General features: G+C 42.2%; 1 protein-coding gene across 1 annotated transcript; it reads right to left on the reverse strand.

The window, feature by feature from the left end:
• Nucleotides 1–18010: 18010 nt before the first annotated feature.
• Otud1 (OTU deubiquitinase 1) lies at nt 18011–20758 on the reverse strand. Its single transcript, XM_027405319.2, is given in 3 exon segments — nt 18011–20241; nt 20243–20365; nt 20367–20758. Coding segments are annotated over 3 exon segments (1377 nt in total). The 5' UTR covers nt 20622–20758; the 3' UTR covers nt 18011–19242.
• Between the last annotated feature and the right edge of the window lie 3669 nt (nt 20759–24427).

Genomic DNA, 24427 nt, shown 5'->3' on the forward strand with positions numbered 1-24427 from the left:
GAGGACTAACCTGAGTTCAACTACCAGCACCCAAGTCATGTGGCCCACAACCATCTGTTACTCTAGCACCAGATAACCCAACACCCTCTTCTGACCTCTAAAGCACCTGACATGATCACACACACACACACACACACACACACACACACACACACACACTCATGTATGCATGAACACATGCACTCATGCACACACTCTCACACATAAAAATAAATCATTTTCAAAAATCTCCTAACTTAAAAATAAAATTTCCCATTATTTAAAGAGAACTTTTAAAACACCACTAATTGAAGATAAGAACTTGATTTGCTAACTTCTTTTTAAAGGGGAGAGAAAGTACTTGCAAAGAGGCAATGCATACCACAGTCCACAAGAAACTTGAGTACAAGTGAGTGGCTTTGTTTGCTAGCTTTGTGCTGATGCAGGTGGATCCAGGCCTCACAGGCACGTGCCAGCATGCACTCCTTCACTGCCTGTGCTGCATGCCACCCCAAAAAGTTCCTGAAAATCAAGGAGACTCCACGTGTATCATGCTTTCTCACAGAGGGGTAAAATACTCTAACCTTTTTGTTTTTAGTTCAAAGGACACACATAGTTTTGACAGACAAAAGAAAACTGTCAGTGAATTTTTATGCTGCAATGATTTGTCAAACATCCACTCCATGTAATATGTAACATTATGCAAATGTTACCATGGCAAGATGTGCAGAATATTGGGATTATGTACACAATGACTAACATTTTCTTTCTTCCCTTAATGTAATGAATTGAAGAAACAGGAAATAAACAATGTGCACCCAATTATGCTCTGCTTTCAACTGTTTTACCCAACCACTATTGTAACCTTGATTCTTCATCTTTAATTATCATCAATTCACTTTTCAAATAAAGCTTACACTCTAAAGTGTCTGTAGCACAAATTGCTGTAAAGAATTAAAGACTATAATAGAGGTACAATCATTCCTTAGTTTCCATGGGAGATTGGTTTCAGGACTCCAAGGACTAACAAAATTTACAAATGGACCTGGAGAGGTGGCTTAGTAGGTAAAAGGTTGCTATTGCAGCATGAGGAACTAAGTTCAATCCCAGCACATGTAAAAGGGAGATGTGACATTGACCTCCACACATGTGGTTAAGTTCACCCCAACATGAACCTGTACAAACAAAAATAAATAAAATAGATGCTAGGGTTCTTGGGTAAAATAGTACCATATATAACATTCCATATATTTTAAAAATTTCTAGATTACTTACAACACCTAACCTAATACAAGTTCTATGTAACTAGCTGCTAGCCTGTTTCATTTAGAAAATTATGACAAGAAAATTGATCTTCATATGTCTGATATACAACTTTATTTTATGTGTATGAATACTTTGCATGTATGTATTTTTGTATTCCAAGTGTGTGTCTGGTTCCTACAGAATTCAGAAGAGGGAGTCACATCCCCTAGAATTTGAGTTAGGGATGGAGATGTTTGTGAGCCACTATGTGTTTGCTCAGAACCACATCTGGATCCTCTAAGAGAGCAATGTGTGCTCTTAACCACTGAGCTCTCTCTCTCCACTGCTCTCACATTTATTTATTTATTTATTTATTTATTTGAGTATTCTTGATTTGAATTTGGTTGAATACATATATGAAACCTGCCAACAGGAGAGCTAACTGTATTTCAAATCAAAAGAAAATAACCTCAACCCAAAAGTATGCACTTTTGAGAATTGTTGAATTTTTAACAGAAAAATGTGTAAATGTATTTTATTTGACAAAAACCCATTTTCATGCACTAATACATTTTCACTTGCTTCTATATTCTGAGCAGATACATCCAGACAGCTGGGGAAAATCCTCTATTTAGAACTTTCTAACTACCAATCCAGCACGGTGTCTGGTTCCAGGTTGCTCTTGAACATTGGTTTAACTGGAGCACAAATGTGGGAAAAGGACCCAGGAGCTCTACAGCTCCCACCCCGGGTGTTGATGGGTGCCATACTGCAGCCTCATCACAGAGGAAAGCACATCTTCCCTGGAATGAGATGAGGCTATGGCCAAGATCACCACCAAGCAAGGACCAAAGTCCAAGTCTGGGCCAGGACGAACCAATGTGGGATAGTGTGTAAACTGAAAATAACTGTTCCTATCTAGTATGAATTTAGACTGTTAACTTGTAAATAATAGAAACTAATACAGGAAGGCAGAAGGCCCCCTAGAAAGGGGTCTCTGCCAAGAAATGAATCTCTTTCAGGATTTGCCCCCCCCCATCATCTCCATCTCTCAGCACATGTACTTCTTCATCCTGAGAACCAGCTACATTGCCTGCCCTTGTGGGACTTGGTAGAAGAAATTACTCATATAATCTTTTAAATTTAGTAGTACCCCTGGATCCAAAAGTGCTGTTGTTCCAAAAGAAAAACACTGATCCTACATGGGCTGAATGTGTACCCAGATGCATGGAGCCTTCTGCATCAGGTTTGTGGCTTCCCCTTGGTGGATCCCCATGAATAAAAGCATTGAGAAATTTTCACACAAATGGAGTGACTGAATCAAGAAACCCTTCAGACCGGTTTAAATGACAAAGAAACCAAGTTGAGGAGATTCTGGTCGGTGCCAAGCAGCAAGATCATGAGCAAGATCATGGCTACCCAGTGTTGATTGAGTCCCGGGCTCTTCAGTTCTCAACAGAACTGTCACATCCAACCTTACTGTTACAGAGTGGGTGCGTAATGTCCCCGACAGGCCCCTGTGTATGAATTCATGGTCCCCAGCTAGAGGCACTGTTTTGGGAGTGGGGCCTAGAGCTAGGAAGTGGGTAGCGGACTGGTTGGCCCAATGGGTCACAGCCTGGCCCTGGTACCCACCCCAGCTGTTTCCTGTCTGGTGATGTGACCAACTGCCTCACAATGCCAGCTCCCCCAGCTTCAAACCTTCCCACCATCATGTCTTCCCCACCGTGATGGATCTACTCTCTTCAACCACCAGGCAAAATACATCCTTCCTTCTTTAAGTTGCTTCTTCCAAGAACTCTGTCTCAGAGGTATGAGAAAAGTAGTACACTTAAACAACAAAAGAAGATACTTGTATTTGTTGGTATTTTTGTTTGTTTGGTTGGTTCTTTTCTTTTGAGATAGGGTTTCTCTATGTAGTCCTGGCTGTTCTGGAACTCACTGTGTTCCAGAGACCAGGCTGGCCTCGAAATTACAAAGATCTGCCTGCCTCTGCCTCCCAAGTGCTGGAATTATAGGCATGTGCCACCACTGCCCAGATGGTATGTTTCATTCTATAAGAAAGCTCGAAGTTATATTTTAAGCCAAGCATACACCATGAAAGGCTACTCTATTGTTCTAAAGTCTAGTCCTACAGTAAGTCATCATCTTGAACACTTCAAACTCACATCCCTCTTCCTGTTAAGACCTTCTGTAATGTAGCTTCATTCTGCTTGGTAAAGCCTCCTGAGGGTTGGAATTCTCCAACTACCAGCTCTCAGGTAATTAATGAGTTGCTATCAGAAACATAATTACTCTTACAAGGAATGGGCAATCTACTGTGTACTCTATTTCTTTTCCTCCATCTCCTCTTATGATTCAAGTCCTTCCATACCTGAACCTACTTTGTCATCTGCACAGCAGAAGCCTAACTCTCACTGTGCTTAAATATAGATGGATTATAACTTACCTCTCGCTCTCCCTCCCACCATACATGTCTCAGTTATGCTATTAAAAGTATTACATGCTATTAGCAGAATTAAGGTCTTTTTCATTGTGCCATAGCATTAAAAACAGTGCTGAACTAAAATTTGGGACATGGAGGTTGCAAGAATCTGTAATGTATTTTGGGGCTGTAATTTTTGCATTAAGTTGTGCATGTCCACATATTTTGTGTGTGTCAAACAGCTCAACCCAGTTTAAAATGAAAAACAGCAGTCCCAACTACAGCCCTCCCATGCCCAGGCATAAGTCCATTCCTGTACTTTTCACTCTGGTTTTGGTAACACATTTTAACTAATGTTCTGACCTCATTGTTACATTATAGTTATATAATTGATATTTAGTGTGCTATTATGAATATAAATGCAATTTGGTAAAAAGTATAATGTTACTTTATAGAAATATTGATTTTTATAAAAAATTGATGTAAAAATTGATTTTTACATTTAGACATTACATGATTTTTTAAATATTTATTACTGTGTGTTTATGTGTTTGTGGATGGTTATATGGATGTGTACATGCCATAGGGTGCATGTGGAGGTCAGAGGACAACCTGCAGGTGTTGGCCCAGGGATTGAACAGAGCTGTCTTGCCTGATCCATGTTTCCAATACTGGAAGATAAGAATTTAACTTATGAGACCCCATATGTCCTTGGGGAGTTTCATCATTGTATGAACTCATGGCATGGATTTATGTAACCTGGAAGATCACGTCCTTCAACTATTTACTATACTAGCGACACCTAATAATTTGACTTCTGTAGTAAATATCTTTTACTCAATGTCCCACAGGTTGGGTGTCATTCTTCCAAGGTGCAACTGAGAACATGCTATTCTGAGGCTAGGTCTAGGGAAGAAACTATGTCACCTATGTTCTCCCAATGCTACGTACCTCTGCAAAACATCAGACGTAAACAACAGGAAAAAGCAAGCAGTTGTTTGTTGAATGTCTCGCTGGTGAATGGGAGACAGCTGCCTGTGGGGCTTCATTACAGCTGTCAGGGACATTGTCTGTGCCAGGTGATATTTGTACCAGTGTAGCCCCTGCACAGCTGATAGAGACCCAGGAAATGTGCTGCAAACGCCAAAGTTCTCTTATCACCAGAACAGCACATCAACACCTGAAGCGTCTAAAGTCACTGACTTTATTATCTGCTGTAACTATAGCAAGTCTGCTGTTTATAATTAAGAATATCAAATGAGGGAGAGAAATAAAAAGGAAGAACATGACTGCTTCTATGTATGGTCAAGAAGGAATTTTATTGGAGAGGCAGAGACATCTGGGAGAGTCCAGAGTGGTCATGACCCTGAGCCATGTGAGAAGAGGGAGGAGAAGTGAGAGAGGAACCAGGTGCAGCAGCCAAGAGGCCAAAAGGTAAAAAAATAAAAATAAAAAAGGCAGGTTACCAAAATGGCTGGATTATACAGGAAAGAGCTTCTGGGGGGAAGGGCAGCCCAACCTTTAGGCTGGAGAGTTCTGGGTATAGGGAGGGGTATGTCAACTACACTTGGTAACAGTTAGGGACTGAGAGATGCTGGAAGAATCTGGTGGCCACGTCCACTTTGATATGTTAAGTATCATTTACCCTCAGCCATTTGCTCCAGGGTTTGAGATGTAACAAATACTGAGTACAGAATTAACAGTTGGAAGTATCTTTTTTTTTTTTACTTCAGAATTTTCAAGACAGTGTTCTGCCATCTTTCAGTTGTTTTTTTTGTTTTGTTTTGTTTGTTTTTTGTTGTTGTTGTTGTTGTTGTTTTTAGCTTATATTAGTCAGCTATCACTGTAGCAAAGCACCTGAGATTATCAATTTAAAAAGAAGACAGGTTTGTTTCAGATGATGATCCTAGAGGTTTCAGTTCATAGTCAGTTGGCCTTGTTGCTTTTGGACTTGTGGCAAGATTTTAGGATTAGGAATGGAAGAGAAAGACAATTCCAAAGGGCCCCCCTGCCCCCCCCACACACACATACACACACCACCACCACCAAAAGATGAGACAACCTCCCACAAGGTCCCATGTCTTAGGGTTTCCACCATCTCTCAAAAGTATCCAGCCAGGAATGTTCAAAATGCAAATACCAGGTGTGATGTCATGCTTTGGCCTAATACTGTGAGTATAACTTATTTTCCCTCTCTGGAGGCTTTGAGTATATTCTTTTCAAAATTCCTAATCCAAAGGCTGGGGAGATGGCTCCACAAGTAAAGTGCTTGCTACACAGATCCTGAGCATGCGTGGGAAAGCTGTATACAATCACACATAACTGTAACCTTTGCATGGGAATGAGAAGTGTAAACAAGAGGCTTTCTGGGCCTTTCTAGCCAACCAGCCTAACTAGAAACAAAGAGCTAGTTGAAGGCTCCTTATAGACCCTGTCTGAGAGGATAAGGTGGAGAGTGAGTGATAGAACGAAACACATCAACAGTCTCCTTTGGCTTTCATAGGCATGTGCACTTGTATTCACATGCACAGGAAAAACAAAACAAAACAAAACAAAACCTGTAGTCAAATTCCCATGGCATACGTATTTTTGCCTTTGTTTGGCTGAATAATCTAATTGTACAGGTTTCATAGGGCATCATTCCAGGGGTCCTGTTCCCATCTGAATTCACAAATACAAATTCTATGGCTGTCCAGGATGGCCCTGTGGATGCTAAGGTACCTTTGCAATCTGGAAACTATTACAGAGTTCTAGGAAATCTTTTATCCAATCATTCCTGTCAACCATGTTCTATTTCAGGAACACACAGTCAGATATTAGACTTCCTAGATTAATCTTTTCGCTTTCTTTTTTGGTCTTATTTTATATTCTGCGCCTCCTTGTTCTACTTTGAGAGATTTCTTCCATTTTATCATCCAAATTTCTTCTGAATATTTGACTTCAGCTATGCTATTTTTAACTTAGAAAATGGTTTTAAAAATAGCATTCTGCTCCCCAGGGTCCAAGACCTTATCCCTGCAGATGTCATTTGTGGGTTGATTTGTGTCTTATCTCTTTTGTGGCAGTTTGACCTCAGTCCCTATATGTTTTTGTGCTACCTTTCTCCTTCCCTTTCACTTGTTGTTTCCTTTTTGGTTGTTTTGTTTTGTTTTGTTTTGTTTCAGAGTTGCTGTAGTGGCCTCATGACATGGTGCTTGTCCTCAGAGGGGATGCACAGCCTGCCTGTAGTGGTGTGTCTCAATATTTGTGACTTATTGAGAATCCAAACTGAGTGTCTCTTCTTTAAACCCAGAACAATAAAAAGAACCTGCTCAGGTCAGGGTGTATGTCTGGCAGTCAGCATTCTCAATGCTCAAAGCCAGGTAGGGGCCTCACCTTTTAACACCTAAATCTTTAGCTAGATGCCTGCTTTCAGTATGTTGGACCTTTCTTGTTTCTCCACCCAGTGTCCACCATGTCAGAGTTTCTAAGGCTCCCCCAGGATGGGGAAGCCACTGTCAAATAGACATTAGCATCAAGGAGAAGGATTCAGGGGTCCAACCCTGTCTCCAAATGCATGGCCTTAACTCCACTTGTGATGCCACCATCAGAGATCACCATGAGCCTCCAATTCTATAGTCTGTTCAGGATTCTGAAGAATAAGGCTGATTCCAGACACCACTCCCCACCAAGCTGGATAAAGTATTCATCTTTCTGGTCAGCTAAATCCAGCCCTCTGTCTGGTTTCTACAGTGGATTATTCTCTTTTCCATTGTCTCTGTCTTCATGGAAATACATTTCCCCAGGATTTTAATGAGTAAATATTTTGGAAGGAAGAAGTAGAAACTTGCTGAAAATGCCATTTTTGAAACCTAATCTTCCAGTGGCACAGCTAAGTATTGATTGAAAGAAAAGATGTCAAAATGGAAATCAATATTGTTGTTTTCAAAAGGACTTATAACTTTCAAATCCTGAAATAAAATTCAGATGCTAAATATTCCAATGCAAAAATATGAAGAGAAATACTTGTATTAATAAAGAGTGTCAAGGCCCCTAATAAGCAATGACATATAATGGCAATATATATCATTAAAGGAGATGGCTCAGTGGGTAAAGATGCTTGGTACATAAGCCTGGTGTAGTGGTTTGAAAGAAAATGGCCCCCAAAGGGAGTGGCTCTATTAGGATGTGTGACTTTGTTGAAGTGAGGTAAGGCCTTATTGGAGGAAATGTGTCACTGTAGGGGTGGGCTTTGAGGTCTCCTTTGCTCAAGCTTCCCTCAGTATTGAAACAGACCACTTCCTGTTGCCTTCTGATCAAGATATAGTCAATACCATGTCTGTCTTCATGCCACCATCCTCCCTGCCATGATGATAATGGACTAAAGCACCCCAATTAAATACTTTCCTTGTAAGAGTTGCCATGGTCATGGTGTCCCTTCACAGCAACGGAAACACTAAGACACCTGAAAACCAGAGCTCTGGACCCAGAACCTACATAAAGGTAGAAACACAACCAATTCTACAAAAGTAGTCCTCTGATTTGTGTATGTGCACCCATACCCACACATCATGTATAATAGAATAAGAAATTCAGACTTGGAGATGGTTCAGTGGTTAAGTACCTGTGCAGGCATGAGGATCAAAATTCAGACCCTGAGAACTCATGTAATTGCCCATGTAGATTCCAGACTCAAACCTGGAGACAGAAGATCCCTCCCCCCACAGCAAGCTGACTAATGGGATTAGCTGCATTGGTGAGCTCTGGATCTGATTGAGAAACTCTGACTTATTGAATGAGGTGAAAGAAAAGTTGAAGACGATTCTGGACACCACCAACCTTAGACCTTCCCATGCAAACTCACCCAACATGCATGTGCAATCACACATGCCAACACACGGCAAAATGGACAAAGGCAAAAGAAGCTTAAATTGAAAAAAATCTTAAATCAGAGTTAAGAATACAGTTGAGAGATATAAACTATGCTTAATGTGAAGGATCTCACCCAGGAAAGGGCATCTCACAATGCTTTGAGCAGAGGGCACTTGGAAAAGGGGGTGCTGCTATGCATCCCTGAACTCCCCTCATGTGTCTAAAGACCAGTCCTCTGGAAGGAGCCCAGCCTCAGGAGTCCCTTCTGCAAGACCTTTATCAACCACAGGGACAACTAAACTTGGATCATAGGAAGGGACCCTGGAGGTTGATACCATGCCCAACCATCCTATCTCTTGGTGTTCATAGACAACCTTCATTCATCATGCATGTCCTCCTCTTCTTCCCTTCCCTAGGCTGAGTGTCTACCACTCTAAGGACCCCTAAGTCTTTACTCCTTTCCCTATAGCTGAAGACAGGACGTGAGCTGTCTTGTCTCTTCTCAGGGTCCATGTGTTGTGGGATTCCCATGCACACATGCATAACTTGTTTTTCCTGTTAATCTGTCTATGTCAGTTTGCTCCATAGCTCAACTCAATCTAAACTGACATGGGAAGATAATTATTTAGTCCCCATAAATGCATATAAGTTAGTTCATTCCTGCAATTTGAAAGTATTATGCAAGTAAATATAAAATCCACTGAGTGCTAATTCTATATTCTGTGCTTAAGATAGATACATGGTGTTATTTATAATTTAATACCACCACAGCCTCTGAAATAGATTCCAGGACTGGTTCTATCATGCAAGTGATGAGCGAGGTCCAAGAGGTTAACCAGTTTTCCCAAGGTCATGCATGTGCTAAGTTCTTTAGCCACAATCTGAACCCCATCTGACTGCTCCAAAGAAGCCCCTGGTGAGCAAAGTGATTTGTGAGCAAGATGGGATTACAATCTCTAATTATTAAATAACTAACTAACCATTGCTGTACAGCCTGAAAGCTTACACCACAATGCACACAGACTTGTCTTTAGGCAGTCAGTATATGCTGAATCTTTTCTTCCTACTTCCAAAGAGTGCTTTTTCTTTTCTCTTTTTCCTAAATGATATAGCACATGTGTGTGGCTGGCCCTTAATGCCTTCTGATCAAGCATGAGAGTCACTTTTCAGCAATTGTAATAATATATCTGAGAAAGTCAACTTAAAAGGACAAAAGGTTCATCTGGCTCAGAGATTCTGAGGCTTTGTTCCCTGGCTGGTTCACTCCATTGGGCCTTAAAGAGAGGCAAAACATTATCTTTGAAAGTATGGAGGGGAGCAGAAGAGCTTACATTATGGCAGCTGGGGCATAAGTTAGGAAGGGGCTAGGATTCCAATGTCCCCTTCAAGAATATGGTCCGATGACCTAATTTCCCTACAATAGGCCCCACTACCCAATCCTGCATGAGCCTTTGAGAAACATTTAAGATCCAAACAGAACAAGGCACAAAATCCTAGAAGAGATGGGGTAAATGGTCTCCAGCCCTCCAACCCCACTCTCATTAACTATTGGCAGTAGATAGTTGCTCCAGTGGTTGGCCCCACACCCATTCAAATATAGGTATCACTAACCAGAATTAATGGGTTAGTAAAGAAAAAAGACAGGAAGTTGTGAGGAAGTACATTTGGAGGTAGATAGGATTTGGAGGAGAGAGGTGGCCAGAGTTACATACATACAAATTTCATTGAATAGATGTTTGAAATTCTCAAAAATATTTTTTCAAGCAAGGCACACTTAAACAATGTAGTTACTTGTTTCTGTTCCCAAGGTTTCATATAGATCACCACCCTGCTCTGTAACAATACAAGGCTGCAGAGCCATTATATTTAGGACAGTTATCACTTTCTTTTTATCAATTACTTTTGATTGGTTTTAGCAAAGAATATGCTACCCAGTTTCCATTGGGAGGGCCCCTTGCCCTCCCTAGAAAATGGGTGACTTGATGTGCTATTATTCCCTTTGTCTGTGCTGCTCCATGCCTGATGATTCCTGGTAAATGCATTTTGGAGAATTATCATCAAGGTTAAATCCTAAGTATGACTCTTTCATATAGCCTCTTGCCCACTCAACACTTACAGCAGCTCCCTCCTCCTTCCTTTCTGGGGAAGCTGAATAGAGAAAGGTTAATTATACACACACACACACACACACACACACACACACACACACACACACACACACACACACGTATATATATAATTTTAATAAGTTAACAAAATTAGTATGGTAAAAATTAATGAGTTCACAAATATTAGCAAAAAACAAACAAACAAACAAAAAAGCTAAGCATAAGCAAACCAGACCACACACAAGTATTCGAAAGGAAAAACACACAAGAAAACAGGAAATAGAATCAGAGAGAAAAGTAAAACCAGGAATATGCTAAACAAAGTCTGAAAAAAAACCTAAAAAGGAAAAAAAAATGTTTCTAAATTGTTCTTTCTACAGAAATGCATGGGTTACATTGGACACAGATTTTTCAAGATATTTTTGATGCACCACCAAAGAACAATTAAGAATAGAAGGAAATAGAAAAAATAGTTCAAAAGTGTGGAAAGCTTTGCATGGGTGCACTTGATACCTGACAATTGTATTGCTGGGGTGTTCATGAGGGACCCTAAATTGTGACACCAAAATTCTACTCTCACATGAAATAACTGAGTTTAATTTACTTCATTTCAAAAAACTTTAGGAGTATATATCTTCCTTCATAAAGATATGTGAACTCCATACTATTTCTATAAAGTACAATTTGGAAATCCTGCTATTTTCTACCAAAATTCATTTGCCTTTCTTGGACAATGTTCTAACCCACCACACACTTTCCCAGCCTAATGTGCTAACAAAGCTGACCAAGATGAACAATATCATCTTGATTGGTGAAGCTTCTCTCCCTCAGCAGCTAGATTCTAGCTGTGGTGGTGGTGACTCAGCTTTCGTCATGCCTGTGATGACAGGTCTGGAGAATAGAACTGCCATGCCAGCCCACGCTGCTCCCTTTACATCTGTTAAGAAACAGAGAATTTTGTTACAGCAGCTTGGCCTAGCTGGTATAACTGTCTATTCTTGTGGAGTCAAGCTGCCTTCTAAATCAATGACATCACCTCTTGGCAAATTGCTGTCCTTTGGGGAAGTACCAGCTTCGGCCAACAAAACTAGCAATAAAATGAACAAATTAAAAAAAAAAAAAAAAAGTCTGAGAAATAGTTTCTTTTTTAAAAGTTCAACCTGTAGCTGAAACCTCTCTCTTCTTTGGCCTAGAAACTGAGGTAAATTATTCCTGAGGCTTCTGCTTCAGGCAGGCTGTATTTTATTGAAACAATGAACACAGCTTAGAGTAAAAACTGTCATTAAAACAAGACTCCTTTCCCTCTAGTGAGCTCTTTGCAGCAAGCCGGCTAAGACAGTGAAGTAATGGCTTCATGAGAACTTCCTGGCTGCATTCTTCCCCTCATCTGTGGCATTTCCTCCTGCTTTCATCCTTATGACATCACCAGGCTTGCTCACATTTCACCATGAGAAACAAAAGTGTGAATGCTTCCTGTTTGCCACTGCAACTGAAAGCTTCCTTTGAGTTTACTTTACAGATTGGCTGCAGGGGTGTCTGTCACATGACACACTGGTAGAAACTACCTTCACAATCATCTACTTTGCACAGGACCTTAAAGGGCACCCTAACAAGTTAAGAAATGCAACCACATTCTCTCCCTCAAGTTCTTCAAATTGGGAATTCTAATTCTGGAGGAATATCAGGTTTGATTTAAAGCAGCCTCCACACATTACTGGATGCTGTCTCTGTATACACTGCCAACCTACTGGCACCCTGAGTTCAAAATTACAGTTCAAATAATCCAGCTCAAAGTATAAAATGGTGACAATGGTGTGTATATGCGTATGTGTGTCTCCATATAAAGCGTGTATTTTCTACTTCAATTATTTTAAATTATCAAATGCACACACACCTTGGGACCAAGTCATCCTTTCTTCAAATCACCATTGTTTATATTCTAATTGTCAATATATGAACGGGGGTGCCTACTCAACCTATTCAATCATTTCAGTCTATATATGAAAAAGATAGTTTGCTCTCACGGACAGAAAGTGCTATTGAAGACTAGCTCATTTCTGATATAGACATAATTCACACTCATTCAAGAGGCATTAACAAGGACATTCTCAGGGAGCAGTCAGTTCTGTACGAGGAGTGTCTGCAGTGTGATGTGGAGGAGTGAAGACTGAAATTTGCACTACTTCTAAGCTTAGTGGAGCAGTGAACTAAACATAGAAATGCATAAACAGAAAGGAAGCAATGGCAGATAGGTTCATGAATGATTACCTCTGCTAGGAAGGAAGCAAAACATTAACCAGATGTGACAAATCCCTGCTAATTTTGAGCACTAGTATAGCCAGTGTTTGACATTTAGACACTGCATGCATTCAGATACCTCTTCAATGGCCAAACCCACAATACCATCAACAGCTACTAAAGAGCAGGTTAAAAAAAAAAAAAAGTGGAAGATAAAGGAAGGAACAGGTAAAGGAAGCTGTCTCCAGGGGATCAAATCTACAGTTTAAGCACATGACTCACAGGAGAGCCTCCCTGTCCCAATTTTTAAAAAATTAAATGGTAGGTAACTAAATTTTAGAGTTAATTCTAATGAAGTCTAATGTCTCCAACTGATATAGGACATTACAATGAGGAATTCGGAGATGATGAGAAACCAGAATGTCTGGAGAGGACAAGAAAGAGGGAAACTGGTGGAGGGGATTCCTGGGAAGTTGAAAGCCTATGACACACTGCTCAGCCAGCCACTGAGCTTCACAGCCACAGACCCAATCCAGTAGGGGCAATGCAGGAAGAACAAGCCATTCTCAGTTATTGTCTAAAAGCACCAAATTCTTAAGCAATTACCTTGTTTACCTTGCATTTTTATACATAAACTGACTGCTTATTTAGAAATATTAATTTTGAGAAACAAAACTTAGATTAAGTTTTACAAAGAGTGATCTATCCAGTAACAGTGAGTTCTCTCTCTGATCTATTACTCAGAGAACAATTGCAGTGACCCACTTTACAACAGAGGAAATCCACTGACAGTTTTGATCTGGCCCCATTGATCAACTGGCACAAGTATGCTGTCAGTGTTACTGAACACGACATCCGGAAAGAATGCTTGAAATGTGACCAACATTTCAGGCCAGGCTATAGAGAGGAAACTAAAAAAAAAAAAAAAAAAAAGAAAAGAAACTGTTGGAGCCTGGACTTGGTTGGGGTATCCTCATCTACAGCAAGCCAGACCAAGACTCTCAGACCAGGCAAAACCTTCAAAATCAACTCAGATTAACCCAAGTTCTGTATTTAAATAAGTTGTTGGTTCAGTTTCTTAAGGTATTTGAAAGGTGATACAGAGATAAATTCTGCTGTTTCTAAGTTTGTTGATTACAGAATTCTAATACTTCCAGGCTATAGATGTAGCTCAGTGGTAAAGTGTATGCTTACCATACATGATGCCCTGGTTTTAAAGCCACATAGTCTTTTTATAACCAACAATTTCAGTTTAAAATGCCCAGATGATTTTATCAATGACTATACTCTGTACTTTTAGAGTCAAATCATTTTTGATATTATACCCAACCACTAGATAGTTATCAAAGCTCCCATTTCCTTCCAATTTATTTCCTCATGCAGATTTAAGTATCTACTCTGTTGGTATTAGGTTGGAACCTAGGGATTTAACAGTGAACATAATATTGCCTACACCTACTATACTTATATATACATGGGACTAAAACTGAAATACATGTATTCTGGCTTCGCGGTGACTATTTGACTTAGATTAGATACACCTTTATTTGACAACTATTAAATGAGAACATACTACACAGCCACTCCTGAACTGATCAGATATGTTTGTCTTAGCCAGCATTCTGTTGCTATAACTGAGCACCACAACAGGGTTTATCTCACAGTTCTGAAGCCTGGAGACTGCAGGTGCAGCATGGCAACTGTTTCTAAAGGGCCTTGTTGTTATCAAAAGCTGATGGTATCAATTGCAAAGCAGAGCAAGATGCCAGACAGCTACTTTTATAATAAAGCCAGACCCTCAATATCCCATTAAATTACTAACCCAGTTAGCTATCAAAGATTCCACCTCTCAAAATGCCACACATGCCCGGGGAGCATGTTTCTAACATTTTTTTCTCAGGAAGGCCTGTTTTGTGCTATTTGTTTACAATGTAAAGATATATCTCTGACTAAGGCACCTGATTGGTTTAATGAAGAGCTAAATGACCAGTAGGTAGGCAGGAGAGACTTAGGTGGGACTTCTGGGGCGAATGAGAGAACCCTGGGGAGAAGAGAGGCAGAGAGATGCCAGCAAGAGTCTGAAGAAGTTGGACATACAGTACAGAGCAGAGGTAACCAAGCCACGTGGCAGAATGTAGATTAATAGAGACAGGTTAATATAAGTTGTAAGAGCTAGTTGGGAAAAATCCTAAGCTAAGGCCAAGCTTTCATCATTAATAATAAGTGTCCATGTCAGTATTTGTGGGCTGGTGTGATGAAAAAGTACTACAAGGTCCCCAAACGATAGCACCAACATAGAAAATTGTGCCTAAGAATGCTTTTTCTTCCCAGATGCCTTTCTTGCTATCTCCCTTAGTAACATGATAAATTAAAGAGAAAAATGCATATTTCACTAAAGCAGTGAGATTATCTCAAGATTTTTGGTTTTTTATTCATACACAAAAATCACAAAGAAAACCTTTCATCATAGGGCTGTCACACTCCGAAGCAGACCAATCTTGATGGTCATGGGCTCCTCGGGCATTTCGTCTCTATAAAGTGTGGTTTCGGCGGAAAGCTTTTTACTAATAAAAGTGAAGCCTGTGAACAAAGTCCAGAAAAAATGTAATGAAAGCACCCAAGCACATGGTGTTATCTACATTGATTTAACACTCAATCCCATTAAATACATTAAAACAGGTAAATTATATCTCAGAGGAAACATCTGAGTGGAAAATGAACAAAAGAGTCAAATACTAGGCTCCTGCCAAAATGCTAAAGTTCCCTGCTATCTTGGATTTTAGGCAGTAATCAAATGCACATTAACAATTATTTTATGGTAGGGCTTTTGGTTACTTTTGTTCTTTTGAGGTAGGGACTCACTACAGATCCCAGGCTAGCCTGGAACTTACTCTTTAGTTCAGACCGCTTTTGGCTCTAGAGTCTCCAGCCTCAGTTTCCCAAGCCAGATTTACAATTGTGTATCATCACACCCTGTTTGTATCAGTATTTGCTCTATATGCCATGTCAACAAAATATTCAAGTTAGTAGTGTGATTTTTCTCACTAATGTACCTGAAAACGCTTGTAGGGTTTATTTTAGATCCTGTCCTCCCCATGTTTTAAAGGGAAATAAACTCTAAGGAAACTTGGTATAACTCACAGCACCAACTGTCTACTTCATAGAATGTGGGGGCTCTTTGCTACGCTGCAAACAGTAACTGGAGGAATGAATGTTTAATTATTTGCTTGCTAAAATAAAGGTAAATAAGAATAAACCAAGCTGGGTGGTGATGGTGTACACATTTAATCCCAGCATTTGTGAGGCAGAAGCAGGCATATCTCTGAGTTTGAAGTCAGACTGGTATACAGAGCTAGTTCTGGCACTACACAGAGAAACCCTGTCTTGTAAAGCCAATAAATAAATAAATAAATAAATAAATAAATAAATAAATAAACCAAATTATTACCTTCCTTTTCAGCTGTTATGTCCTGCACTAACTCATCTAGGTTTGCTACCTTTTCTTTATGTCCTATGCTTACTGATCTAGGTTTGCTACCTTTTCAGCTGTTGTGTCCTGTGCTGACTTATCTGTTTGTCACTACTAACACATAAAGCTGGCACCACAGCAGTAGAGAAGAAATATTAAATACAAAGGAGTGAATCTACCTTTCCTTCTCCAAAAACAATAAAACAAGCACTAAGCCACAGAAAACAAATGAGAAGGATGTAAGAAAACTTTTCCAACCAGACAACTAAAAACAAACCTCTCATCATCAGTAGCATTTTTACACACAAAAAAATACTGTGTGCATGTGTAGGCTCCTACTGACATCTCACATGGAAAAAAAAACATCAATCACCGCTAAAGATGTAAAATATATGCATTTGAATTAACATTGCCTCAGCTGAAGCTGACAATTGCCCTTATGTATAAATCCTACACTGTGTCTCACTACCATGTCATCTGATCTTAGAAACTGTCAAAATCCTCACACTTCCCAGTGGAACCAATGGCCAGGGATCCCAATTTGGAAACACAAGTAACCTACTGAAGTCAGTAAAAGACTTAAACAATACATTGAGGAACATATCTGTTCTGTTTTCTGGTGTAGTAGGTTCTCAGCATCTCCAAAGTTCATAAAATAAAGCAAGCAAAGGGTAACCACCTATCAAATAACATTTGTTTCTGGTGAAATTATGCAACCACTGGAGGCACAGAACAAAACTTTACTTAAAATCTAGAAATCCACAATTAACGTTGAAATTTCTGACAATTTTGTCTTGTCTTTCCTTGGTAACAGTGTAATCCCTCCAAGCATGTGGTAACCAGATTCAGGTGTCTGCAATTGTGGTCTCTAAGCAATCCACTGAGAAGTAACAAATCCAAATTAGCTCTTGTTATTCTGCAATATAACTAACATCCAAATAAAATACACAGACAGGTGCAGTCTCTTTGTCTATTTGTGCTGTTATAATGTAACACTTGAAACTGGGTGATCTATGAAAGGAATTCCTCACCTTTCTAGAAAATGCCCATGTTTCTTATCTGGTAAAGGTCAGCCCCTAACAGACAGTGGCCTCCAGGCATCCATGAACTACAGAGGACCATAAAAGGCCTAAAACCAAATCTTTCAGCCCTTTCATGAGGCATATTTCATTTAAGAGGGCAGAGCCCTCATGAGTTAATCTCTTGCCAAATGCCCCACCTAGTGGGAATTAAGTTTCAATTCACGGTTTCTGAAGGGGCATATTTATAACATAACAAGCATTTTACAGCTAAGTCTGGTTAACACATTTTAAAGTATTTGATTCCTGTAGCCAAGATTGAACAGATTAGGAAAATTCAGGACACTAGGTTGGCTACTCTTTAATACAGGCAAGTCTAAGCCAAAAGAATGGATCACAATATATTGCATTTAATTAAAATTGGGTTGGTGAATGACACTTTCCTATTCATTAGCCAATAGGTACAGCTATAATTTACAGGCATCATAATTAGTAATAATAGCAATTTCTTGAATTACTCCACCTTTAAATATATGTGATTGAGATTTACTCTTTGGAATGATAGACTTTACTGTTCATGTAAGAGTTCGGGAAACCTCCCAGGATTCTGGAACATTTTACAAGTGAAAAAAAAAAAAATTGTGTACATTTAAGAAAAGTTCTTAGAGACCTAGCTACTTAAAAAACACTCACCCAGAAAGATGTAAAAGTATACATTTTATTCATTCATTCCATCAGCTGAGAACTGCTATACTGTACAAATACATTATTATACAAAAAAATCACAAAATGTTACAAAATAAAAAAGTACAAACTTCATTACTTAATAAATACACTAAAGGTAGTTAAAAGTGGCAACATACAGATTTTTTTTTTTTCTTTTTTGGTTGGAAACACTGTTTGACCCAGCAAACCAAGCTGTTTACATTTTTACATAATAGAAGATAAATTCTAGTTTGTCTTTTGGAAGAACATTAAAATGACAGATTAAGACAGTAGCCTCCTGCTAAAAATAATGACCCTTCTGTCAGACCTGGCTACTTAGGCTCATTTTTTAAAAAATCTTACTTGAAACCAAGAAGCTGTATAATGCAGGAGGCTGGACTTCTCACAAAATTTCATACATGTTACATGTCTTTCCTAGGAAATTGATGAATAAAAAGAAAACATTCAAGAGCAGCAATCTACTCTAGACATCAGAGTACGGATTTATCATTCTGCCACAGCAAATAGCAGACTTCTATTCAAGTAAGGCCTGGTACTGTCCTTTAAAGAAAAAAATATATATCGTCCAAAAGCTATCCCTTTGTTAACTGTCCTCAAAGCGGACTAGTTCTAAAAATATAACATTTTCCTCCAAACAACAAACCTGCTTGTTTCATCAAAATGGAATGGGCTAATCATCTGGTAACATAATGTGTCAAAATATCCATTTGAAATAATTAAGAATTGTGAAACATTTCAACAATGTAAACTAACTACTAAATCACAAACTGAAATAAACTTCATAGAAAGCACTTCTCTGAATTAAGCATAAAAGCCATTTCTCGCAATTGGAACACGTCATAGATGAAAGTACACCCATTTTTAAAAATGTGCAAAAATACATTTTTATAGAAAATAGACTACCAGGAATGCACAAATTCATACCGTGAGACATCAGCTTGCAAATTAAGTAGCGCTCACTTTATACAGCAAATTATAAATAGCAGTAAGCTCACCCAAACCTAGCAGGAAACATCATTCAGGTGCCCAGCAACCTGCTACTCTGAGAAAACATTCAAAAACTGATTAAGGCATTACACCTACAGCCAATCTACTAGGAAGTTTGAAAAGTGCCATTACCCTAATTAGAGTTCGTGTGGTTCTCCCAACAATTTCCCCGGCTTGTCAGGTCCTTAAGACTTTTCAAGAGCATGCATTTTGTTCGATATACATTTTGGACAGGGATATGGCCATGGACTTGGCAAGCTCTTCATCGCGTTTTCTCTGCATTTGGGTTTGCTTGCACCAATTGTCATACTCTGGGTTAGGATAGGAGTGGTCAAAAACAGCATCATAGTGTCCATTGCTGAGCCAACTGAGCCAAATACTAGGCCTTAGAGAATCCTCTGGGCCCAGATAGTGGATCATGGTAGACACGGTGGGGCTCTCCAGCCTCCCTCCAGTAGTTAAGTGTATATTCACATTCAGCATCTGCCCCATGGCCAGCAATTCGGGGTATCCAGCCCAAGCCCCGTCTTGGGCAGCAGCGATAATAAACTCCCCCACGTCACCCTCAATCAGGGGGCTGAAGTGGTCGAGGTGGTCCGCGATGTAGTGCACAGTCTGCTCTCGCAGTTCCCGGTGTAGGCTCTGGTCCCCGTACACAGTCTTACTGACAGCTCGATAGAGGCAGTTGCCGTCCGGGATGATGTGGAATCGGTACTTGTTCTTCTGCCGCAGGTACTTGTCCTGCCTCTCCACCTCGGCCAGGTACAGGGCTAACTTCTCATCTCTCGGATCCGCCCGGGGCGCGCCTCCCGCTTCTCCTGCTCCGTTCTGGGACGGCTCGCCGCTGCTCCGTGCGAGTGCGGCGGGTACAGGGTGAGCCTCGGCCTCGGGGTCGTGCCGTCGATGAGACTCGGTCCCGGAGACGTCGCTGCGACCGCTCCCCCGGTCCCAGCCTCGGGGACTCCGCTCCGCCCGGCGCTCCTCGCCCCACGGGCCGGGGCCGGGCTCAGGGCTGATGGGGGCCGGTGCAGGGGCCCGATGCTGGGCGGCGGCCAGGGCCTGGCGGTGCTCGCTCAGTCGGAAGTTCCTGTCGGGCGCGTCGCGGGCGGCGTTCGGGGCCGCGGCTTCGTCGGGTCGGAGCAGCTCCTCCAGCAGCCAGGCGGAGGAACCGCGACGCGGCGGCGCGGGGGCCGCGCGGCGGCGGCGGCGGCAGCAGGAGGCGCTCGGCGCCCAGGGCCCGCACGGCGATGTGCGCTGTGGACGTGAAGTGCGGCGGCAGCGGCGGCTTGCAGCACGCGCCGGGCGGGGCGGCGGCGGCGGCGGGCGGCGGCGGCGGTCCCGGACCGCTCGAAGCAGGCGGAGAAGGCGGGCATGGCGGCGGCGTTGGCGGCGGCTTCGCGGGGCTCGGTGGCCGCGGCGGGTGGGCGCTCTCCGGTATCCGGCTCCGGGGCGGCCGCGGGGCCGGCTGACTGCAAGGAGACCTTGAAGGCGGAGGCGGCGGCAGGCGGCGCGGCGGCCGTGGGGCCCGGAGTGCCCGCGGGGTAGTGGGTGCACACGCTGCTGTAGAGCTGCATGGCCGCGGCCGCCCGCGGCCCCTTATAGCTGCGAGCCCCGGTCGGGGACACACCCTCGGGCGCAGTGCCCCGGAGCCCGAGAATAGCGCTGAGCTCAGCGCCGCGGGCCGCCGCGTCAGGAGCCACGAATAGCGCCCGGGCCGCGACCCAATTCCTGCTGCGCCACAGCGCGCGGGGCGGCCAGAGGGCACCGCAGGGCGCGCGCTCGGCCCGGGACTCGGGCGCTGGACGCTGCGGCAGCTGTGCCCCGCGCCGGCCGCTGGGGACGGTTGGAGAAGCGGCCCGCGCTGCGGAGCGCCGCCCGCCCGGGAGCAGGAGTGCAGCGCGCCGATGGTGGGAGGCGGGGCCGCGCTTGTTTACCTCAGGCCGCGCGGCCGCGTCACGTGGTCCCGCTGGAATGCGCGCCCCATTCAAGCGGGGCCGCCCCGCCCCTAGGTGGTGGCCTCGTGGGTGTGGCCGAGACGGGCTCTGGGCTTCGGGCATGCGCAGTGAGAGTGTGGCCACCTGATTGCTGTAACCGGCTTCCAGGTACCCGGGAGGCTGGATTTGTGGGTTGTGCGGCTGTCATGTTATGTGGCGCTTTGGCGGGACACGCATAGCTGGGGCAAACGCTTAGTTTGGAAAAACGTGTTTCTAAAAAGCTTCCGGACTAGGGACGGAGCTCCGCTTTGAAACTTGCAGGGCCAATGGCATTCATCAACTTCTGAAGCCCTTCCTCGGGTTCATGTGTTTAGGTACCGGCTTCTCAGTGGGTGGTCTTGCTCCCGCGCTAAGCAAAAAATCGACGTTCCTGTACCCCTAACTCAAGTCACCTGGGAAATGCATGGGCGAAAGGAAGTCTTTAGAAAAGCTTTCCTCAGAATACCAAATGACACGCCACTCAAGGCCTTTTGAATGTGGGTGCGGCTGCTAAACTTCGAGGCAAGAGGGAGATTCACAACCAGTATTGTAGGACAACCCAGAAAAATGAAAAAACAGCCTTGTTTCCTTTGTAAAGGGAAGCCAGATATATATCAAACTGGTACCTACTCGCGGTAACAGTAGCATTTGCTTTATTCTGAGTTTCAATCCACTGTTAAATTTAGTTTCCAGACATTCAGATTGAATTTGGAGACTATTTCTTGGTGTGGAAAAACAGCCTGTAGCTTATGCTACGCGCCACCATTCCACTGGAATGCAAATTCCGTTTGTTATTTGGGGTCCTTCCTTGGGGATTCTGAGTCTCCTTAAAGAATTTTAAAAGACTCAAAAGGAAGCTTGGAGACAATTTTATTCATGTTTGAGAGGGCAGGCAAACTGCAAAACATGGCAGGTGGCCAGAGAAGGGAGGAGAGGAAAAAGAAAAAGCCAGGCCTCTTTAAGTAAGGACTAGAAAAGGCAGGCCAACAGGTTCAGCAATGGAGTTTGGCCAGCTGTTGCACTGGTAAGGGATGGTGTAATCCGCCTATCAGGGCAGGAATGGGTATGCTCTAAACATACATTTGTGCTCCCTCTTTTGCTATTAGCCCATTGAAAAACATGGACACACACACATTAGAATTCCCCCCAAGGATCTACCACTGGGAGAAGAAATGGCTGAAGTCCTGGAGGCTGCCAGGGAAGAAACTTATTTTCTGGGGATGACCTTGCAGAAGAGATTTGCAGCAGAGACAGTGATGAGCTTGCTAGTGTTTAGTTAGGCATGCCTCTTATTTTGTGTTTAAGCCTTACCCTCATGTCATGAGATTCAACTCCAAGGCAGGATTTGTAGATTTGTCTCTCTTTCCAGTGTGGCCTCATTGTGTAAGTCTCCTTTTTCTGCTTTCCATTATCCACTTGGCACTTTCAGTTGACTTGTTTGGGAAAGATAGCCAAACCTGAGTTGGAACACAGGCTGTGCCCTGTAATTCTGATAACAGTGGCTTTAGAGAAAAGTAGGGAAGTGAGCCCAGAGTGTTCACAGATGCATGCCTGGTGTCTTCAAGCCAACAGTGCAGAGGGGAAGTCACCCTTTCCTGAAAGAGAGCTCAGGAAAGCAGGAAGGCCAGGGCCACAGTGCTCTTAGCAAGAGACTGACAGTGACTGCAACGTGGGTGAGGGCTTTTGGGAAGGAAAAGTGTATCTTTAAGGGAATTACCATTCCTCCCCCCTCCCCTTTATATTACAGTCTAGCCTGTTGTGCCTCTTCCCTGGGCTAGACACAGAACTATCACATTCTATTCTTTTGACCAGGAGAAAGTAACTTTGTCTCAATGCTCCCCAACAAAACTTCTACCTTTTACATAGTAATTTAAGTCATAAGAGACACTTCCCTTTCTAGTTGTGTAGGGGAGAGGTGAGTTCTAAACTCTTAACTTACTAATGTCTATCTAGATTCCAAACACTCAAGAAATGACCTTTCTTGGACCACTAGGCCCCAAATCATGACACAGAGACTTATTAATTATGAAAAATTCAGCCTTGGCTTAGACTTATTTCTAACTAATTCTTATAATTTAAATTAACCCATTTCTATTAGTCTGTTCTGTCATGTGGCTCATGGCTTTTACCTTTCCTACATTCCCTGCTTCCTTTATGTGGCTATCAACTCACCTTTCAGGTGACTCTATCTCAACTCACCTCTATCAGGGTCCTCTCTGCCCCTAGAAGTCCCACCTATCCTCTTCCTGGCTAGCTGTTGGCCATTCAGCTCTTTATTAAACCAATCACAGTGACACATCTTCACACCGTGCTAAAGAAAATTCCACAACAGTCTTGCTCTATCTAGCACCTTAGTAAGTACACAATGGAGCTGATGTTTACTGAATGAAGGAACTAAATTGAAAGTGAAATCTCAAAATTTCTCAGACAGTGGAGAAGTCAGAATTGCTATCTAGGACTCTTGGTTTTAGCCAGGGCGTCCAAGGACTTGCTAGATCCTGGAGACTGTCAAATGCTCAAATGTTCCAACCTGCTAGGTAAATTCATTGCAGAGAAAGTGAATGACTGCCATTATAAGGAAAGCTAGATTTTGCCCGTGACTTATTGTTCTGCCTTTAAGCATGTTACTCCAAACTCAGTCTGTAGCCTCTCTGTAAGTAACTGGAGTATCGAAACGAGGAAACAATAGGATAATCTTCAAATAATATTTACTAAGTACCAGTATGTGGCTAGCAGGGCTAGTCTAGCCTGAGGAAGATAAGGAAAATATGAAAATTGAAATCTTCAAATAACCCATGGCAACAAGTTGAGGTAAGCACAAGAAAACAAAGTCAAGTGTGCCAAGTACACAGCAGACAGGTCTATCTAGTGTACCAGTTAGGAAGAGGCACAAAGACTTGCTGGCCTAAGCTTTGACATAGGGTACTGCTTTCTCCTTTGGTTCACATGAGCATGGTAGACTGTGCAAAACTGTACATTCATTGTGAAGATCAATAGTATACACAGAGCATCAGAAAAGCCTCCCTCGGGATGAGAGAGCTAATGATTCTATTCTGGAAAATCATCTGCCTAGAATATTATATGCAGAAAAATAGCACAAGTTTCAAAAAACAAGATTCTAAACTGGAGTTTGTTGTTAATAAAAAACAAACAAACAAACAAAACAGGAAATGCTACCAATTACTAACCAGAAACTTAGTGTGTTGTGTATCTTTGTGTACTGATACATTTGATAAGGTATTCATTGAGGAACATTTATTGAGTACCAACTTCACTGCCAGTTACAGGGGACTCAGAAATGGGGTGTTTTGTGCTTTCCTGAGCTATCTTTATAAAATACAATCCTAACGCATTTTTCCTAGGACACATACCCTAAGAACTACCAGCTCAGTGTTTCTTACCTACCC

The sequence above is a fragment of the Cricetulus griseus genome, chromosome 3, assembly GCF_003668045.3.
Source record: "Cricetulus griseus strain 17A/GY chromosome 3, alternate assembly CriGri-PICRH-1.0, whole genome shotgun sequence".
NCBI lineage: Eukaryota > Metazoa > Chordata > Mammalia > Rodentia > Cricetidae > Cricetulus > Cricetulus griseus.